Below are 21,296 nucleotides of genomic sequence, written 5' to 3'. Positions count from 1 at the left end.
TATATCTACATTTATACACATTTATAATTCAACACAACCTAATAATGCTGTGAGATTCAGACTGCCTGTGGGGGAAAAAAAAAAAATCATGCTTAAAAATGATTTTAGTATATTTTGAATATAAACAGGGCTTAATGGTGAAAGCATTGTCTTTGGTGATTTTAATTGTCTCCCTGTTATTATTTTCCATTATGGGATGTTGTTGGCAGTGGTGGAATGACTGGTGTATGAAAAACTATGCTTATCCCTCCCTACCTCAGCTGAACCAAACACAATAGCACTTTGGCATAACAGTGTGCCAACTCCCTTATTTAGATGGATAGTGGCTTTATAAAAGAGAGGAAGGACACACTGTCGAGAGAATCCTCAGCTTCAGCCATTCAACTTTCCCTCAAACCTACAACTTGAAAAGGTAACATGCAAATATTTAAGGGTCACCAAGCAAGCTGAAATCTTTATTTAATCAATATTTTTTTAATTATTTTGAATAATAATGAGACTAATAACGTTGTAATTCATGGCGATGGAGTTTGAACCATTATCTCTGATCGTATTGGTTGTAGGGGAGCGTTTGCAGTAATATTTTCTGGTTTGGCAGCTGTCAGAGGTAATGCACCTCATATTAGTGTTTCATGGTCGTAATGCATGAATTTGATCATGAAATTTGTACATTTGGTTATGTATGAAAGATTTTTTTATCCTTGTAACAGTAAGAAAAAAACCTAAACAGTGTTTCCTGTATATTTGTATGTAAATTATTTATTATTTAATAGATTGTATTGTACTATTTCATTAAATATTTTTACTTTTTAAGCCTTTGAAGTTTGTTGGATTTAGTACAAATATGGGAGAGTCCGGAGACACTGTTGTTTGGTTTAGTTTCTTTACAATTTGTTAATTTTATCTTATCTTTATGCATCTTAAGCATTCAAATAGGCTCCTATATATAATATCTGATATAGTAATCTGTGTGTATGCACTTGTGAGCAGAGTGAAAGATGGGGGATGCCCAGATGGCAGAGTTTGGAGCTGCTGCTCCGTACCTCAGGAAGTCAGATAGGGAGCGTCTGGAGGCCCAAACTCGCCCCTTCGACATGAAGAAAGAATGTTTTGTTCCTGATCCTGATGAGGAGTATGTGAAAGGAACCATTGTGAGTCGGGACGGTGATAAAGTCACCTGTGATACTGAAAGAGGCAAAGTAAGTTAAAGTTGAACTCTTGTTTATTACTTCACTGCATAAGAGGAACTTATCGTTTTGGGTAATAACTGTAGGAATGTTTGCTTTTCCCAGACCGTAACTGTGAAGGAGGCTGATATTCACCCTCAGAACCCGCCAAAGTTTGATAAAATTGAGGACATGGCGATGTTCACCTTCCTGCACGAGCCCGCTGTGCTGTTTAACCTCAAAGAGCGTTACGCAGCCTGGATGATCTACGTGAGTGGAGTCTTAAAACACTCACAGATTCACTTTATCACGTATGAGCAGATCTGAACCTGCTGTGAATCTCTTACAGACCTACTCTGGGCTCTTCTGTGTCACTGTCAACCCCTACAAGTGGCTGCCGGTGTACAACCAGGAAGTTGTCACTGCCTACAGAGGAAAGAAGAGGAGTGAAGCTCCTCCTCACATCTTCTCCATCTCTGACAACGCCTACCAGTACATGCTGTCAGGTGCTGTCAGGCTGGTTTTACTTTAGGAACCAGATATCACATTAACCTGACACTAAAATAATTGAATGCCAATAAGTGAAAATGCACTTGAAATTCTTGTCAACTAATATTCTGATGTCCTCCTATGCTGTATTTTTCTACTTTGCATAGTTTTGTTTGTGGTTTTTGAGACTGTCATATAACTTGTCCATGTTGACATCTGCCTAACTTGACTAGTTTCTATCAAGTGACAGATTGAGAATGGAGAATGGACAATGGAGAAATAGTTTGACAACACAACATAAAATAATTGGAAGTGGTTTCCCCGTTTTGATGAGTCTATATATTTCACTATTCTAACAAAGCACAATTAAATAGTTAAGTTGCTTTTTATTAAATACATTCAGCATTTTTCCATTATTAGCCGTTTTTTACAACCCCATCAGAACAGGCCACTATGCTACACTTTTGAGTTTGGTTGAAACGTAACTGATGTTTCATATTTTTATTGCCCTTTTCAGACAGAGAAAACCAGTCTATTCTTATCACGTAAGTCTGCTTCTGTTTATCACTTTCTATAATAGTTGTGTAATAAAATTATCTATAATAAAAGTGTAGTTCTTAACATGTGATTTTTCGACCTAAAGTGGAGAATCCGGTGCTGGAAAGACTGTGAACACCAAGAGAGTCATTCAGTACTTCGCCAGCATCGCTGCTAGTCCTACAAAGAAGGAGACCACTGATAGGAAGGTAAACTGTGGAGATCTGAATTTAAAATAAAACTGGACTGCCATTTTTTTTTTTTTATTGCCATTCATCATACACACATTTCAAATGCTGTGTTTTCTAGGGAACCCTGGAGGATCAAATCATCCAGTGTAATCCTGCTCTTGAGGCCTTTGGCAATGCCAAGACCATCAGAAATGACAACTCATCCAGATTTGTAAGTGAATTAAATAGCGGTGAAAACTGAAGAATGGCTTTTACAAAAATAATTGTGATTTTCTTTTCCTACAGGGCAAGTTTATCCGCATTCACTTTGCTGCAAATGGCAAACTGGCTTCTGCTGATATAGAGACTTGTAAGAAAACTCATGCTTAGTTCCATATAATTATTTAAAAGCATTGTATTAATGATTTTAAAGTAAATGTTCTTCTTGACAGATCTTCTGGAGAAGTCTCGTGTGACTTTCCAGCTCAAGGCTGAGAGAGACTACCACATCTTCTACCAGATCCTGTCTCAGAAGAAACCGGAGCTGTTAGGTGGGCAAAAAATGAGTAACAGCAAGACCTGTCTATGACATATTACAACATGATGTCTAAGTGCCTTGTGTTCTTTCTCTCAGAGATGCTTCTGATCACAGCAAACCCTTACGATTACGCCTTCATTTCTCAAGGAGAGACACAAGTGGCCTCTATTGATGATGCTGACGAGCTGATGGCCACAGATGTGCGTTATTCAAAACATCCATAAATGTGTTGTTATTGACCTCTCAAACTTTAGAGCTAAAGTCTATATAACATGCAGTGTAACGCAATGAATTACTAGAGACACTGTATATTTGCTATAGGAAGCATTTGATGTGCTGGGCTTCACCCAAGAGGAGAAGAACAGCATCTACAAGCTGGTTGGTTCCGTCATGCACTACGGCAACATGAAGTTCAAGCAGAAGCAACGAGAGGAACAGGCAGAGGCTGATGGGACTGAGGGTCAGTATTGCTGAGGAGAAAATGCTGACAGGATGCATACAGTTATCGGTTGATAGTGGTTAATTTCCATTAACCATCTTCTATTATTGACGACAGATGCTGATAAGTCAGCTTATCTGATGGGCCTGAACTCTGCTGATCTCATCAAGGCTCTGTGCCACCCGAGAGTTAAAGTAGGAAATGAGTGGGTCACCAAGGGACAGAATGTCCAGCAGGTGGAGACTACTTTGTAATTCACATTACATTTATGCTTTTATCCAAAGCGACTTACAGTGCATTCAGGCTATACAATTTTTATCAGTATGTGTGTTCCCTGGGAATTGAACCCATGACTTTTTGTGCTGCTAATGCAATGCTCTACCACTGAGCCACAGCCACATTTTAATGTCTATTGGGCAGGTGTACTATGCCACTGGAGCTCTTTCCAAATCCGTGTATGAGAAGATGTTCTTGTGGATGGTTGTGAGAATCAACCAATCCCTGGACACCAAACAGCCTCGCCAGTACTTCATTGGTGTGCTGGACATTGCTGGATTTGAGATCTTTGATGTAAGATTACATTAACTGATTAATGTGAACACCTTCAATTTTTGGTTATTTCGCCATTGTGATTATATAATATATTCCACCTGCAGTTCAACACCTTTGAGCAGCTGTGCATCAACTTCACTAATGAGAAGTTGCAGCAGTTCTTCAACCACCACATGTTTGTGTTGGAGCAAGAGGAATACAAGAAGGAGGGTATTGAGTGGGAGTTCATTGACTTTGGCATGGACTTGCAGGCTTGTATTGATCTCATTGAAAAGGTGAGTGTACAAAGCCTTTTCTCTGAACAACTCATCTTTATGCTTTATTTCAGTGGTTCCCAACCTGGGGGCTCACTCTAGTTTACTACACCTACCCCAATACTTTATTTCCTTAATTTTTATTAAAAATAAATGCCTTTATGATGTGATATGAGATTTGAAAAGGGAGAAAAAAAAGTTTGGCAAAAGGCTGGTTCGAACTCGGGTCGATCGCGTCGAAACGACCACGGCACACGCTTTACTGTCAGCGACACTGGAGCTGATGTTTCATAGCCGTTTTTTAGAATGCTGACTATCCCAATCACATGTTGGTGGGCGGAGTTAATGTAAATAGCCTCTGCCAATAAGGTCGAGAAAAACGCACACAATTATGTTAAAATGTGCAGTTATGGCGAGTTACCTCGTAAACACGGTCTTAAATGAGTCCTAAATGATGGGAGAAAAGCGAAAGTGTATGTGTCAGATCCGCGTCATGCGCATCAGGTTTTAAAGAGACAGCGCTGTTTTTAAAGTGAAACCTGATGAAATCTGTCACTGATGAAAATCAAAGAACAAAAGAAAAAGGAGAAATCACTCTGCTGTAGTCGCTGAATAACTTTTGTAATTTGAATAAGGATTAATTTATATTAATTTCATAGTTTATACATATAAAATTTATAGTTTATGTGAAGACTGTTTTAAATTCACTTAAATTAAAAGTCATATTTTTTCAGAGCCTATTAAGTGTTAAAAATAATGGCTTTCAATTATACTGTAATGTTGAATGGCTATAATTACTGGCTAAAATTGAGGGAAAATGAATTTAATAGAGATATCAGTAAAATGATTGGTATCAATGATACTGGCCTTCATTAATAGTAGGTTACTTAGATGGTATATTTTAAATACATTTTTTACATTGTTGTTTCTACATTAATTTGGAGGTTCACTGTGAAATAATGATAACATAAATATATCAATATGCAATTAATCACAATTAATTACATTATAAATGCGCAATTAATTAGTTATTTCGATTGATAGCACTAATGTTAACCTTTCATAGATGTTATTATTGGTATAATATTTGTTTATTTTACAGCTGAATATGCTTTTAAATTAAATTTTCTTATTTTATAACCCACAACCCCCCCCCCCCCCCCCAAAAAAAAAACATTGGGACGACTGCCCCCACCCGGCCCCCTTCAAATTTTCAATTCAATAATCTGGCCCTCAAATTAAACTAATTGAATAGCCCTGCTCTAGAGATTATTTCAAAAATGCTCTCCAAAAATTCATCCAGTAATGAAACAAGTAAATCTTGAGAGAGATATTGAATCATTCATTCATAAATTACATATGTATTTTAGTTGTCTGTTTTTTCTTCAGAATCGTGAGAGAACCACAATCTCCATAAAAAAACCTCAATTTATCCAGAATCATGCAGCTCTATTTTTCACACAAACAGCAATTAAACAAATCCAGTTTTATGTAGCAAGCTGATTTTTGTTCATGGTAATCAGCTGCAACTAAATGCAAAAAGAGGCACAGAATAAATATGTTTGATATTATCACATTGGAGTCGAAACTGGGAATCGATAAGCAGACTCAGAATTGATCAAATTAAAACGATACCCAACCCTACATATTAGTAGATAACATGCCATGTTGTGGTCATCCAACCAAGATTTTTTGTTCATTTACAATCCGTCCATCCATCATTTAATATCATAATTTTAATGTTTCTGCTGTTGTTGAATTATTACAAACTTAACTTTTTTTTTTTTTTTTTTTTTTTTTTTTTTTAAATGGGGTCATTAAAAAAAATAAATTATACTAAGGGTTCCCCTGGTAAAAAGGTTGGGAACCACTGCTTTATTTAATTTACATAAGATTTGTTTTAATATATAAACCTGCCTTCTTTATAGCCCATGGGCATCATGTCCATCCTTGAAGAGGAGTGCATGTTTCCCAAAGCCAGTGATACAACATTCAAAGCTAAGCTTTATGACAACCATTTGGGGAAATCAAACAACTTCCAGAAGCCCAGGATTGTCAAGGGTAAACCAGAGGCCCATTTCGCCCTGGTTCACTACGCTGGCACTGTGGACTACAACATCAATAACTGGCTGGTGAAGAATAAGGACCCTCTTAATGAGACTGTCGTTGGCCTCTATCAGAAATCCACCATGAAACTGTTGGCTCACCTGTTTGCTAATTACGCTGGTGCTGACTCAGGTGGGTTTTGTTGATTTTAAAGAGCCAATAAGGACTTTATTCAAGGTTCATTTTAAGAAAAAAAAAACAAACATTTGTTTCTTGCAACAGCCATGGCTGAAGGAGGTGACAAAAAAAAAGAGAAGAAGAAAAAGGGCTCTTCTTTCCAGACAGTGTCTGCTCTTCACAGGGTAACAAATAGTGTTTTACATACCAAAATGATTAACTTAATATAGTATGATTTGGTTTCTTAATCTCTTTAAAGAGCATGACGACCTAAAATACATATGGGATGAGTGATGGATAACATCTATCCACAGGAGAACCTGAACAAGCTGATGACCAACTTGAGGCAAACTCACCCTCACTTTGTGCGTTGCATCATCCCTAATGAGACTAAGACTCCTGGGGCGATGGAGAATCCTCTGGTCATGCACCAGCTGCGCTGTAATGGTGTGCTGGAGGGCATCAGAATCTGCAGAAAGGGATTTCCCAACAGGATCCTGTATGGAGATTTCAAGCAGAGGTGCTTATGAATACAAAACATTTAGGTCACTTAGATCAAAAAGAAGCATAAATTAAGTAACAAGAACTGTCATTTTCCTGAATATTGGTGATTTCTGATTTAATTTACTGTATTATTTAGTTATATTTTTTTTAATATCCAATAACAGATATCGTATCCTGAACCCTGCTGCCATCCCAGAGGGTCAATTCATAGACAGCAGGAAAGGAGCTGAGAAGTTATTGGGATCTTTGGAAATTGACCATAACCAGTACAAGTTTGGACATACTAAGGTATTTATGATAAGTAGTAATTGCTTTCTAGATTTTGTGTAGTTGTTTCAGTTTTGAAATATGTTCTATCCAGGGGCGGATTTAGTGATTTGGGGGCCACAGACAAAATATAGGAATGGGGCCTTTTCAGGGTCAGAAATGAACTTTTCCATTAAGGGGTAAAATTTACTCCCTAGAATTGATTTCCAGGGGCTTTTTTTTCCCATTCATGAGGGCAAATTTAATAATCACCTTTTTATTATAATCCCATACTATGTTATCTTTAATGTCAAATACTCAAATTTATCCAATTACTTTAATCAATATTTTTAAGCCGTTGTCAATAACAATAGCTGTTTCAAATTGTAGCCTATTAAAAAAATTATGCATGTAAAAAAAAGGAGCTCATAGGGCTGCAATATTATGACAAATCATTATTGTAGATTATTGTTCTTTATATTGTAATGACGTTTATTATCAATTTAGAAAACAATATAAAAAAAATTTTGTTTTGTGTCTGCGTTTTGGAAATGTCACATTCATTACACGTTATGCAAAAACTCCCGTTATAATCATTGAATTTACTAAATTAATCTTTTAGCTATTTACATATCTCATATCTGCACTGTGTTGTTTATGATGAGGGTTTGTTATGAGCTTGGGCGTATCCAGCGCTGACTAACATAAGCGCCTCTAAGCGTGTTTTCAGCGCTGACTATTCTAAGCACCTCTGATTGGCCAATGCATTCCTAAGTTCAACAGAAACACATTTGATTGGTTATAAGGCTCAACGTTGCACAAAGCAGCGCATAAAAGCAATCTGATACAGTGTGAGCAGATATAAATGTAATTCTAACTTTTTAATCATTTTCATTTTAATCGCAGGAGCCGTAATACATTGCTTAATAGTGCAGGGACATTTTTTTGCTCCTTTGTCTTGAATTTATAGGGCATTTTTGATCATTTTGGTGGCATTTTTGCTACAAGCTCTGATTAAATTCCAACCCAGGGCCCTATATATTTGCACACATTTACCTGAATCAACCTTGAGGTTACTTTCTGTGTTGTGATGCTTACTGCTGCACAACGGTACCCAATAGTTGTATCCAGTATTTCAAGATTTTTACCCCACCTAGTGCAGTTACAATATTCATGTTTAAACAGATTACAACAGTATTAGAGCAGGTTGGACACTAGGCGGTGCTATAAGCAAGCTACTAAAATGCTGACATCCCTGAAAAGTGTACCATGGTTCTAGGGCATTTTCAGCATTGGTCTGTTTGTTTGTACACAGATGACTTTGACAGAATGCCTGTTCTATAATAGTGATCATAGGTCACTGAAATAACATCTTTATGTTTTAAGGTGTTCTTCAAGGCTGGTCTGCTGGGTACCCTTGAAGAAATGAGAGATGATCGTCTTGCTCTTATCATCACCAATCTTCAAGCTAGATCACGTGGACTTCTCTCTAGAAATGAGTTCCAGAAGCTAGTTGAAAGAAGGTAACTTGGTGGTCATCTAAATCTTTCAATGCTCAATAAAAAAACACAAATGGAACAGAAACTGTTTTATTTGGCAGAGATGCCTTGCTTGTTATCCAGTGGAACATACGTGCCTTCATGGGTGTCAAGAATTGGCCCTGGATGAAGCTCTACTTCAAGATCAAACCACTGCTGAGATCTGCTGAAGCAGAGAAAGAGATGGCCAACATGAAGGAAGAATTCCTGAAGTTGAAGGAGGCTTACGCCAAATCTGAAGCCCGCAGAAAGGAGCTTGAAGAAAAGATGGTTACTCTTCTCCAAGAGAAGAATGACCTGCAACTCCAAGTCCAAGCTGTGAGTTTATGATTTCATGATTCAATGAATAAAACGTATAGTTGCAAAGACATTAATATGAATACAAATAATTTTCTGTATCTGTAATCAGGAGCAAGATAATCTTTGCGATGCTGAGGAGAGATGTGAGGGTCTGATCAAGAGCAAGATCCAGCTTGAGGCTAAAACCAAAGAGCTGACTGAGAGACTGGAGGATGAAGAGGAAATGAATGCTGAGCTGACTGCAAAGAAACGAAAGCTGGAGGATGAATGTTCTGAGCTCAAGAAGGACATTGATGATCTTGAACTCACTCTGGCCAAAGTGGAGAAAGAGAAACACGCCACAGAGAACAAGGTCAGTTTTCAACACTGAACATGTTATGACGCTTTTCCACTGTGTGGTATGACTCGGCTTGGTTTGCATTTCTACTGCAGTTTAGTACCACTTTGGAGTGGGTGGGATTATACACATCCGCCCCATCAAGCTCTCGCTGGATCCGTTCCTCGGCAATCAATGAGAGGAACATCTGTACTTCCTCAACAGACCACGAAACAGCCATTCTAGCGGGGTTGTTAAAAAAAACTTACGCTTGTTCAAAACAGTTGCTTTACTCTTAAAAAAAAATAAAATAAATAAAAAATAAAAAAGTTGCATTTGATCGTTCGCTGGCTGTGCTGATTTAAATCTAGCGGGTCTGTTGTGTCTCGTGTCACAAGTTCATTGGCGCAGGCAGTGATGATTCTCTCCGGCCAATCGGTGATCAGCAGGGTTTACACTAGAGGTCTTCACGGGTCCAAAAATTCATACCCGAACCCGAAGAGACCCATAAATGTGCTGCACTGAACCGACCCGGACCCGTATTTTATTTGAAAGTGGGACCCGAACTCGGCTGGGAAGACACAGACCTGATCGGCACATAATGCAAAGCAAACTGCAATTAAGTCAATAAGTTGCGGGGAAAAAAAATCCCTTAGGCCTACTACTGTTAGTAGCCTTCTCCCTGACTGTGATGCATACAATCCTCCTTGCCAATAAATTTCCATTCATGTTAGGCTGTTCCTCTCTCTTGCCGACTGAAAGAGCCTTCTTAATCCACTCATTATTGCTTTAAAAGTCTACTTGCTGTCACGGTTGTGACGGATGACTAATGCAACTTCGCAGTTTTTTTTTTTCTTTTTTCTTTTTCATCTAGAGTCATCTTCGACTGTTGCGTTTACCCTACATTGATACTTTTTGTTGGTTGTAATATAGTCTCGGAGCAATTCTTTTTTTTTTTTTGCAAAAAACGTACAGAACAAGAAGTGCGTTTCACTTTACTGTGTGCGTGTTCAATAACAGGTTCAATAACTCTTCTTCAGTTTAGTTTCAGCTTTTTTTTTCTTTTCAAATCACTCATGAAGGAATCCATGTGATCACCGTCCGCTTGCAGTACTAACTCCGCCCACGCTCTGCTTCTGGCGGCTGTTGAGTGTTTTTATTTTATTTTTTCACCTTATTTCCCGCTCACAATTTTCTCATCCTAATTTTACAAACGGCAAGTTACACAACACACGCATGCTGACTGACACTGATCACTCGCGGGCGCGGTGTTCTCCGATCGACTCTGGTATTACACACAATGTTAAACAGACCCGGGACCCGAAGTAATAGATTGGGACCCGACCCGGACCTGGCTGACCATTTAAAGTCAACCGTACGGGTCCCGGGTCCTCCGTGAAGACCTCTAGTTTACAAGTCACATTTTGGTAAAGGTACGGCTCGCTTGGAATCTCAGCTGAGGTGGTACTGAAAAAAGTACCAGGTACTTAGTTCAGGGATACCCAACCCTGTTCCTGGAGATCAACCTTCCTGCAGAGTTCAGCTCCAACCCTGATCAAACACACTTTTGCACCTAGTGGAAAACCCCCCAAAAGTGAGCTGTACCGAACCGTACCATGCAGTGGAAAAGCACCATTAGAGATGTAAGAGATTGTTTGGTAGGAGTCCACCGATGACACATTCGGACACATTTCTACAGGTTAAAAACCTGATAGAAGAGATGGCAGCTTTGGATGAGATCATCGCTAAGCTGACCAAGGAGAAGAAAGCTCTGCAGGAGGCCCATCAGCAAACACTGGATGACCTCCAGAGTGAGGAAGACAAAGTCAACACTCTCACTAAAGCCAAAGCTAAGCTGGAGCAACAAGTGGATGATGTAAGTGGTTTGTTGACACTTCTCATAAAAAATGAACTCTGGAAAAAATGCTAAATAAAACTTTGTCATTGCCCTTCCAGCTTGAGGGTTCCCTGGAACAGGAAAAGAAGCTTCGTATGGATCTGGAGAGGGCAAAGAGGAAGCTTGAGGGAGACTTAAAGTTGACCCAAGAGAGTGTGATGGACCTGGAAAATGACAAGCAACAACTGGAAGAGAGGATTAAAAAGTGTGTTTTATGTAACGGGTGAAATAATAATTTAAGAATACAGCTCACATTCTGAATCCTTATTAAGAGTGGTAAACAAATATATTCTGCAACACAGGAAAGATTTTGAGATCAGCCATCTCAGTAGCAGGATTGAAGATGAGCAGGCAATGGCAGCTCAACTCCAGAAGAAACTGAAAGAGTTGCAGGTAAACTTGATAAATTCTTAAAAAATGCATAGTTTGACAGTAAGGAATACTAACTTTTAACTTTCTTTACATTACCAGGCCCGAATTGAAGAGCTTGAGGAAGAGCTGGAGGCTGAGAGAGCTGCTCGTGCTAAAGTTGAGAAACAGAGAGCTGATCTGTCCAGAGAACTGGAGGAGATCAGTGAAAGATTGGAGGAGGCTGGTGGAGCCACTGCTGCCCAGATTGAGATGAACAAGAAACGTGACGCTGAGTTACAAAAGCTGCGCAGAGACCTTGAAGAGTCCACTCTGCAACATGAGGCCACCGCTGCTACACTGAGGAAGAAACATGCCGACAGTGTAGCTGATCTGGGAGAGCAGATCGACAACCTTCAGAGAGTGAAGCAGAAGCTGGAGAAAGAGAAGAGTGAACTGAGACTGGAACTGGATGATGTGGTCTCCAATATGGAGCAGCTTGCCAAGGCCAAGGTGATGAATTCTTATTCCCATGTTAGAATTATCATGTGTTCTTTCTGCTTTATTCAATATTCAATTACATAACGTGTCCAGGCAAACTTGGAGAAAATGTGCAGGACCCTTGAAGACCAGATGTCAGAATATAGAACAAAATACGAAGAAGGACAACGCAGCATCAATGACTTTACCATGCAAAAAGCTCGGTTGCAAACTGAAAATGGTATGTATTCTGATTGGCTTTTATTGGCTGATTATTACTTTTTGTTTTTTAGACATATTCCTAAGATCAAAATGTTACTTTCTGTAATGTAATGGTTATACGTCTATCTAGGGGAGCTTTCTAGACAGCTTGAAGAAAAGGATTCCTTGGTCTCTCAGCTAACAAGAGGCAAGCAGTCCTACACTCAGCAGATTGAGGACCTCAAAAGACAACTAGAGGAGGAAGTCAAGGTATTGCAACTGCTACTAACCACGAGGTTAGCGTAGCAGTCATTCACTTAATTACTGCACTACCATGTCACCCAATAAGCTCTTCTAGGAGCAGCAGGATTTAAAGCCACACTCCTCAGAGACTAGAGCAGTGGTATCAAACTCAGTTCCTGGAGGGCCACAGCTCTGCAGAGTTTAGCTCCAAATCACACCTGCTTGGAAGTTTCTAGTGATCCTGAAGACCTTGATTAACTGGATCAGGTGTGTTTGATTGGGGATGGAGCTAAACTGTGCAGAGCTGTGGCCCTCCAGGAATTGAGTTTGAGACCAGCGGACTAGAGCCTTATGTTACAGCTATGGGCCATTCTCCATAACAGAAAACATTAATTTTAAATATCTTATAGGCTAAGAATGCCCTGGCCCATGCAGTTCAGTCTGCTCGTCACGACTCTGATCTGCTGAGGGAGCAATATGAGGAGGAGCAAGAAGCCAAAGCTGAGCTGCAGCGTAGTCTGTCCAAGGCAAACTCTGAGGTGGCTCAGTGGAGAACCAAGTATGAAACTGATGCCATCCAGAGGACTGAGGAGCTGGAAGATGCCAAGTATGAATATAAAATATTTGGGTTTTCCATGTAGCATACCATGCAAACATCTGACTGATTCTGTTTATTCGTAAAGGAAGAAACTTGCCCAGCGTCTGCAAGATGCAGAAGAAGCTGTGGAAGCTGTTAATGCTAAATGCTCCTCACTGGAGAAGACCAAACACAGGCTGCAGAATGAGATTGAAGATCTCATGGTGGATGTGGAGAGATCCAATGCTGCTGCTGCTGCTCTGGACAAGAAGCAAAGAAACTTTGACAAGGTGAATAAAACCTATGGTTAAAGAAATAACATTTCATTGTTTTATGCTGGGCTCCAACAGCAGTTACTCCATATCTCTGAAACTATCAAACAGGTCCTAGCTGAATGGAAGCAGAAATATGAGGAGTCTCAGAGTGAGCTGGAAAGTTCCCAGAAGGAGGCCAGATCTCTGAGTACTGAGCTGTTCAAACTGAAGAACTCTTATGAGGAGTCTCTGGATCATCTGGAGACCATGAAGAGAGAAAACAAGAACCTCCAAGGTGCCCTTGGATTATTAGTCATCCGAGCGTTCACATAAATATCACTAAAAATAAAATATTTATCTTGACTTTATATAAAAACCAGTGTTCATTTTTTTTCTGATTAAATAGAGGAGATTGCTGATCTCACTGAACAAATTGGTGAGAGTGGAAAGAACATTCATGAACTAGAGAAAATTCGTAAGCAGCTGGAGCAGGAAAAATCTGAAATTCAAGCAGCTCTGGAGGAAGCGGAGGTAAAATGTGTTATGCGTAGATGTAGCAGATGTATTTATCAGTTATACACAAGTACTTCCTGAAAAAAATGAATGTGCTAACAAATCAAACTTATTAGTACTTTTTTTAATGGCTAAGTTCTTTGATCTGTCAGGGCTCCCTGGAACATGAAGAAGGAAAGATTCTTAGAGCTCAACTGGAGTTCAGTCAGATCAAAGCAGACATTGAACGCAAGCTGGCTGAGAAAGATGAAGAGATGGAGCAGTCCAAGAGGAACCAGCAGAGAATGATTGATACCCTTCAGAGCTCACTTGAATCAGAGACTCGCAGCAGGAATGAAGCTCTCAGACTGAAGAAGAAGATGGAGGGAGACCTCAATGAGATGGAGATTCAGCTCAGCCAGGCTAACAGACAGGCATCAGAAGCCCAGAAGCAACTCAAGGGTCTTCATGGACATCTCAAAGTATGCTTTGCCAACAATTTGTAAAGCAAAAGTGAAATCTTATAACATTCTGTAGTCTTTTTATTTGTAAAACTTGTCCTTCAAAGGATGATCACAGTACATCCATCTTGGTCACATATTATTGTAGCACAGTTTGTGCTGAATACAAAAAAAAATACATGTTGGTCAATAATATGTTATAAGTAGCTGAAATAAGCACAAATATTAGGGCATGTCAAAACATCAAGGGCTCCAAAATCACCTCAGACCCCAGAGGGTTAAACCAAAATGTTTGTGTTTAAAAAAGTTAAAAATTTGACAAACTTCTACATTATTTTCATTTTGTAAAACTTGTTTTACAGGATCTCCAACTGCAGCTGGATGATGCTCTGCGCAGTAATGATGATCTCAAAGAGAACATCGCCATCGTGGATAGACGCAACAATCTGCTGCAGGCTGAACTGGATGAGTTGAGATCCCTGGTGGAACAGACTGAGAGAGGAAGGAAACTGGCTGAGCAGGAACTGCTGGACGTCAGTGAGAGAGTTCAGCTCCTGCATTCTCAGGTATGACACACCTGTCCACATATTCACACTAACAAAAACTTCAAGCCCTCTCTTAGTACATAATATCATCTAGATACTATATGAATGTCAGTATTGTCTATGCTCAGAACACCAGTCTGCTGAATCAGAAGAAGAAGCTGGAGGGAGATAATACTCAGCTTCAGACTGAGGTTGAGGAGGCAGTGCAGGAGTGCAGGAATGCTGAGGAAAAAGCCAAGAAAGCCATCACTGATGCTGCAATGATGGCAGAGGAGCTGAAGAAGGAGCAGGACACCAGTGCTCATCTGGAGCGCATGAAGAAGAACATGGAGCAGACCATCAAAGACCTGCAGCACCGTCTGGATGAAGCTGAGCAGATCGCCATGAAGGGAGGCAAGAAGCAGGTCCAGAAACTGGAAGCCAGGGTTAGTTTATCAAACTTGGTTCTTAATTTTTTTTTTTCATATTTAAAATGCCTTCAATAAAAGTTCAATATTATTATTTAAGAGAATTTTGCTCCAGAAGAATTTCTGAAGAATTGATACGTTTTCGGTTTGGTTAGGTGAGAGAGCTGGAAAACGAGGTGGAGCTGGAACAGAGAAAGGCGAGCGAAACTGTGAAAGGAATCCGTAAATATGAGAGACGCATCAAGGAGCTCACCTACCAGGTCACTTTCTCTTTTCAATATGATATCCCCATCCTCAAACCACACGGACCAAAAATAATCAAAATTCTATTAACAGACTGAAGAAGACCGCAAGAATCTGGCTCGCCTTCAAGACCTCGTGGACAAACTCCAGCTGAAGGTCAAGTCCTACAAGAGAACTGCTGAGGAGGCGGTAAGTTCATTTCTGGGTCATTCCTTTACAGTATACGGTTCTACATGATATTTTTGCAACAACCTTTTGTTTTTAATTAGGAGGAACAGGCCAATTCTAATCTGGGCAAGTTCCGTAAGCTGCAGCATGAGCTGGACGAGGCAGAGGAGAGGGCTGATATTGCTGAATCTCAGGTCAACAAGCTGAGAGCCAAGAGCCGTGACACAGGACCTAAGGTAAGTTATCTTAGTTTTACACAGTATTTGGTGTACTTACTATCTTAGAGTGTAAGAATGCTCAGTGGAGCAATGGACAATGGTTAACCCTTTCACCAATCAATGAAAGAGACCGTTTTGTAAAAGTTTCTTTTGGTGTTTACCTTTTAGACCTAAAACATTTTGGTCTTTTATGCCTCTCTGAGTGTAGATTTAAAGTGAGTCTAAGATTTGATTTATTGCAAAAACTAAAACAAATAATAAATATACCTTCCAAACATTTTTCTTTCTCTTCTCTTTTCCTCTCACAGAAAGGGCACGATGAAGAGTGAACTCTCACTTGTTCTTTCTGAAAGGCTTGTTTGGTTTGACTCCTTGCTGCTTGACTTCATTACCTGTAGGTTTTTAGAATAAAGTGTGCAAATTAAACTTTTCTTGTCTGTTATTTTTGAAAACAATGATTTAAAGAGTTATTTGATATTTGGCAGGCATTTTCCTATTCATGTGAACATACAGGAATGTACAGGCTTCCAAGAGTAAACCACATACATGTGTATATATTTACATTTATTGATTAGTCATTCATTTGCTAAATTATTCACATTCATTTTGATTTATATTAGTTTATCTTTACAAATTTACCCATTGATCAGATGCATTTTCAATGGGAATATGCAGTTTGATGCAACATGATTTCCAGAGATTATTGTTGATCAACTCTATTTAAAGGGGTCATATGATGTTGCTAAAAAGAACATTATTTTGCGTATTTGGTGTAATGCAATGTGTTTATGCGGTTTAAGTAAAAAAAAAAAACATGATTTTCCACATACTGTGCATTATTGTTGCTCCTCTAAGCCCCACCTTTCTGAAATGCGCCGATTTTTACAAAGCACATCGTTCTGAGAAGCGAGGCGTGCTCTCATTGGCCAGCTATCCAGTGCGTTGTGATTGGCCGAATACTTCAAGCGCAAGAAAGAAATGTTACACCCCTTACCGTATTGTGATGCTGTTACCCGGCACGACGACACAAAAACAATAAAACCCATCATAAACGAGGCATTTGTTGCATCCAGTGGGGACATAATTACTGATTATAATGAGTTATACTGTCTTTTTACACGTCACATTGCATCGCGCCACATAAACATTACTATGTCTGCATTTGTGATCAGAGAATCGACAAACAAGTACTAAAGTTAATCTACACAGCTCAAAACTCGCAAATTCTTTAAATATGAAAACCTACTTACAGGCTGATTTGTAGATGTGTCCTCTTTTGGAAGCCCAAACAAAGTAGTTTCGCTTTCACAACGAAACAAAGCATCAATACAACAATACCACAGCGAGACTAAAAGTAAACATTTGGGTGGTGTTTTGCAAATCTCCCCAGACTGTGACGTAGACGTGGGGGCGTGTTTGAACGAGCCGTTTTAGGGGGGCGTGGTCGAGTCTTAACTTTTATAAAGAATATCTCTTTGGTTTTGAGACTTTAGTCTGTGCAACTTCAGGGATCTTATCTATGCACAAACAGCTTGTAACACTCCAAAGAGAAAGGAAAACTTGAAATTGCATCGTATGACCCCTTTAAGTGATTATCAATGGGAATATAGACAGATCAATTCACATGCTCCACCTCCTAGACCATACTCAGAATTTGTGCTCTGCATTTAACCCATCCAAGTGTACACACAGTAGTGAACATACATGCGGCGCCCGGGGAGCAGTTGGGGGTTCGCTGCCTTGCTCAAGGGTCTCACCTCAGTCGTGGTATTGAGGGTGGAGAGAGTGTTGGTTATGCACTCCCCCCACCTACAATCCCTGCCGGACCTGAGACTCGAACCCCCGACCTTTGGTTTACAAGTCCGACTTTCTATCCAATAGGCCACGACTTCCCAGAAATGAAGAAATGCTAGCAACCAACAGTACAGTAACTTGGGGAGCTTCAGTGTTTAAATCACTGTCAGTTTAAATGTGCACAGAGATCCACAGAAGTAACTGGTCATCGCTAAAATCTAACATTATATAAATGTAAATATAATTTATATACACTCTTTTTCTTTAAATTCAAATTAAAGAATTTACCAATTAAGAAACTGAATGTTTGCAGTGCATGACATTTGCACTACTTTACCAATTCGATGCATTTGTTGAATTTACACAAATTGTTAAAACTTGCAAACTTTTATAAGTAAAATGTCATGCATTTCATTTTCATTAGAAAAGTTACTTGCAAAATTTGACCAATGCTACTTTACCCAATTGACATGATGTATATTGTCTTACAGAATACAGTTTAACATTTGCTATATTTTCTTCTAGAAGGAAAATCACCCACCACATTATTTATTGAAGCATAAATGAAACCAAGACTTTCTTTGGTAGATGGTTGCTTAGACATCTTCCCCTGTTTGCACTCTCTACTATATGAAGGGTGCTTCTCTGACAGACCTGTGTCCTTTAAATGTTCTCCACACTGAAAGAGCCGGACAAAAACATGGTTAGATAAAGCTCAAAACATCTACAGTAAATATTCATGATAAATAAAGAACCTTAAAACCTTATAATGATAATACAACAGAATTTATTTTTCATCTCTCACCTGCATCAAATGTCCGCTTTTCTTTTTGAGTGCACAGGACTTGAGACCTGCAAAACAAATTAAATAATATATTCAACAATTCCAAATTTAAAAACTTTTAATAAACAAGCAATAAACAATGGATCCTTTATGAAGAGCCGCTGCTTGCCAGGCTGAACGCTGAATGCCTAAACAGAACAGTGTATGTGATTAAACTTCAGTGCTGGAGGTGGAGTCTGAATATAGGAGGAGCTCCTCAAAGGTTCACAGAGGAACCAACCATCCTGCAACCTTAAACCACAGCGGAATGTGCTTGATATATATTAAGATATGTTGCCATAAGTCAGGAGATAATAACTGCTGGCTTGACATCTCACAAGACTGTGAGAAGACCCTTTTGATTTAAAAGAAATCTAGCAGCATCTTTCATTCTTTTGGTTAACAAATGGTCTTAAGAGCCAGTTGACCCCTGCATGCATCCAGTAACAGATGCATAATGAGAATAACGGATGAACATCGTATATTATATGAACTGATCTTTGTTCATTTGCTTGAACTCATTTTTCAGTTGTACGTGCACTGACCTGTACATACATTGAACTTACCTAAGTACTGGAAAATATATGATAACTACGTAGGTTAGGGTTAGGTGAGGTAGGTTCAGGGTAAGTACCTAGTTATTTCCAAGTTACTGTAATTCAATATAACAAGAACATAATATGTAAATGAGGAACAGGACTGTAAAATAAAGTGCTGCCAATTTTTCATATTACTCCAAGATAACAATGACAATGTCTTCTGTTTCTGTCTTTGAGCTTTAACTTATTACAATGCTGCATGACGGTTAATAATAAACCCTTGTCTTGTGACCGGCATCGTTTTGCCTCAGTTGGCCATGTAACATAAGTAGTATGTATACAGCTGGCAAGAGTGCCAACATGTACCACTTGATGTTTATTTATGAGCTTGGAGACCTTTGCAAACGCGGCATCCGCTTTGTGTTCTCGATGTCCCTCTTCAGTTGCTCCAATTTCGTCAGAGGCTCAATAGGAATTTCACAGGGTTATCTTTATACTCAAGGACAATGGGGAGGAAACAATGTGGAACAAACGAGACCGTAAGTGGTAAGAGGATGACTGACAGTCTGCCACAGACCTCCATATGTTTCAGTGCAGACAATGCAAGTTGATGGAGTGCTGTGCACGTAGCTGTTGCATACATATCATTAAAGGGCTGATGACAGAGTTCAATAGTTTTAGGGGGAAAAAAATGTATATAAAAAGTAACGCCTTTAAAAAAATGAAAGTGACGTCGGCGCCGATGGCCTCGTGGGCAGCGCGCTAATATGCAATGCCATTACGCTTCGGGTGTCCCGAGTTCAAGTCCTGGCTCGCGGACCTTTCCTTTACCCTCCTATCTAAATAAAAGGCAGAAAACGCAGAGGAAAAAAAAAAGTGACCAATTCAGTATCTTGTTCACTCAAGAATAATTATTCCAGCATTAACTCCTCATACATTTTAAACTTGAATGACTTTCTTTTTAAACATATTTTAAAAATATCTGTTTTTTTGTCCATACAATGAAAGTCAATGGGATCCAATGTTGTTCTTCTAAATATATTCTTTCGTTTTCTACAGAAGGACGAAATGCATACAGGTTGAAATGACATGAGGGTAAGTGATTACAGAATTTTTAGAACTATCCATTTAAGCAATTGAGGTGTTCAGTGTTGGTCACTGTATAGTGAAATCTCACGGAAGATGTACTTTATGCAGAGGCTTAAAACATTTGGGTCATCATATCTGAACTGAGTGGACAACATAGTACAACTGAACGCTTTGAATGCCCTATGTTCTAGTAATTCTGATCCTGCTGATATCAAAAAAGCTCAGAATTGTTTGCCAAACTGGACAAATTAGACGCTGTTCCAGTCAAAGGATATGATGAATAGTAAGTTCACATTGAGGAGATGAGGTGCATACATTAATTTACTTAGGCAGTGACATCAACCTGCTGTAGACATACATAAATGGATGCTGGTAGCAGAGATCACGCAAGCTGTTCTTCTCAATCATTTAGGAACACCCAGCAAGAATTTCACAGGTTATCTTTGTCCTCAAGTGTGAAGGCAAAGGAACAATGGCGTGTCAGCGATGAGGCCTGAGTGAAGCGATCCCACCAGCTGGAAACTGACCTTGCCCTTACAGATTCAGCTGCTCGAGCGGATATAAAGCATCTATGATAGACAACATGACACTTAGTTTGTCGTTGAGCAAGGTACAGATCAGTTGATACAAACAATGAGATGCATTCTTTTTTGAGCAAACACCTGCTAACTGATGTAAAAACCATTCTCTTTTTTCAGTTTAGCAGACATTTCAATTCAAAGAAGTCACATTAGCGGTTTGTTCATAGGCGCAATGGTAAAACACAGCAAAAATTATTGCTTAGTATTTTTGTCTTATTTTCCAATGCTGATATCTAAACATTCTTGGATCAAGATACATTTCATTGAGAAGCAAACTGACTTAAACTGTTTTCTGAAAAATGTATCAATGTTGTTAGTTTTTCCTTAAAACGAACAAAAAAAAGTCCGCGAATGGGGTAAGAAAAATAATCTTAATTTAAAGGGAAAACAATATTTCTTTTCTCTAGCCCCATTGGCAGATATTTTTTGTCCTCATTTTAAGCAAAAACGCACTTAATTTTGATACATTCAGAAAACAAAACTTAAAATCTCATTTTATTATGCGTCTCAAGTAAATATATCATGATTTAAGAATCTTTAGATATTTGTACTGGAAAACCAGACAAAAATACTAAGCAAATTTTTATTTTTTTTGCAGCGAGCAGAAGTTTATTCTTTTATTTACATTACACCATTTGTGCTGTACTTACCTAACAAAAAACTT

General features: G+C 39.0%; 1 protein-coding gene across 1 annotated transcript; it reads left to right on the top strand.

Annotated features, from left to right (window-relative positions):
• Positions 1–998: 998 nt before the first annotated feature.
• Positions 999–16,135, top strand: LOC306863434 (myosin-7-like; the record flags this gene model as incomplete). Its single annotated transcript, XM_079406759.1, has 37 exons — positions 999–1,199; positions 1,293–1,436; positions 1,516–1,672; positions 2,173–2,200; positions 2,299–2,401; positions 2,502–2,594; positions 2,669–2,732; positions 2,815–2,913; positions 2,997–3,100; positions 3,222–3,360; positions 3,457–3,575; positions 3,760–3,909; positions 3,996–4,166; positions 6,074–6,383; positions 6,486–6,553; positions 6,683–6,888; positions 7,037–7,160; positions 8,505–8,641; positions 8,719–8,974; positions 9,066–9,308; positions 10,972–11,148; positions 11,229–11,374; positions 11,472–11,562; positions 11,641–12,030; positions 12,112–12,238; positions 12,350–12,468; positions 12,852–13,048; positions 13,125–13,308; positions 13,402–13,567; positions 13,679–13,803; positions 13,938–14,246; positions 14,588–14,791; positions 14,899–15,195; positions 15,333–15,437; positions 15,514–15,609; positions 15,690–15,824; positions 16,115–16,135. The coding sequence occupies 37 exons, from the start codon at positions 999–1,001 to the stop codon at positions 16,133–16,135; spliced, it is 5,805 nt and encodes a 1,934-aa protein (XP_079262885.1).
• Between the last annotated feature and the right edge of the window lie 5,161 nt (positions 16,136–21,296).

The sequence above is a fragment of the Barbus barbus genome, assembly GCF_936440315.1.
Source record: "Barbus barbus genome assembly, chromosome: 44".
In the NCBI taxonomy this organism is placed as follows: Eukaryota; Metazoa; Chordata; class Actinopteri; order Cypriniformes; family Cyprinidae; genus Barbus; species Barbus barbus.
This window is presented reverse-complemented; position numbering and strand designations above follow the sequence as displayed.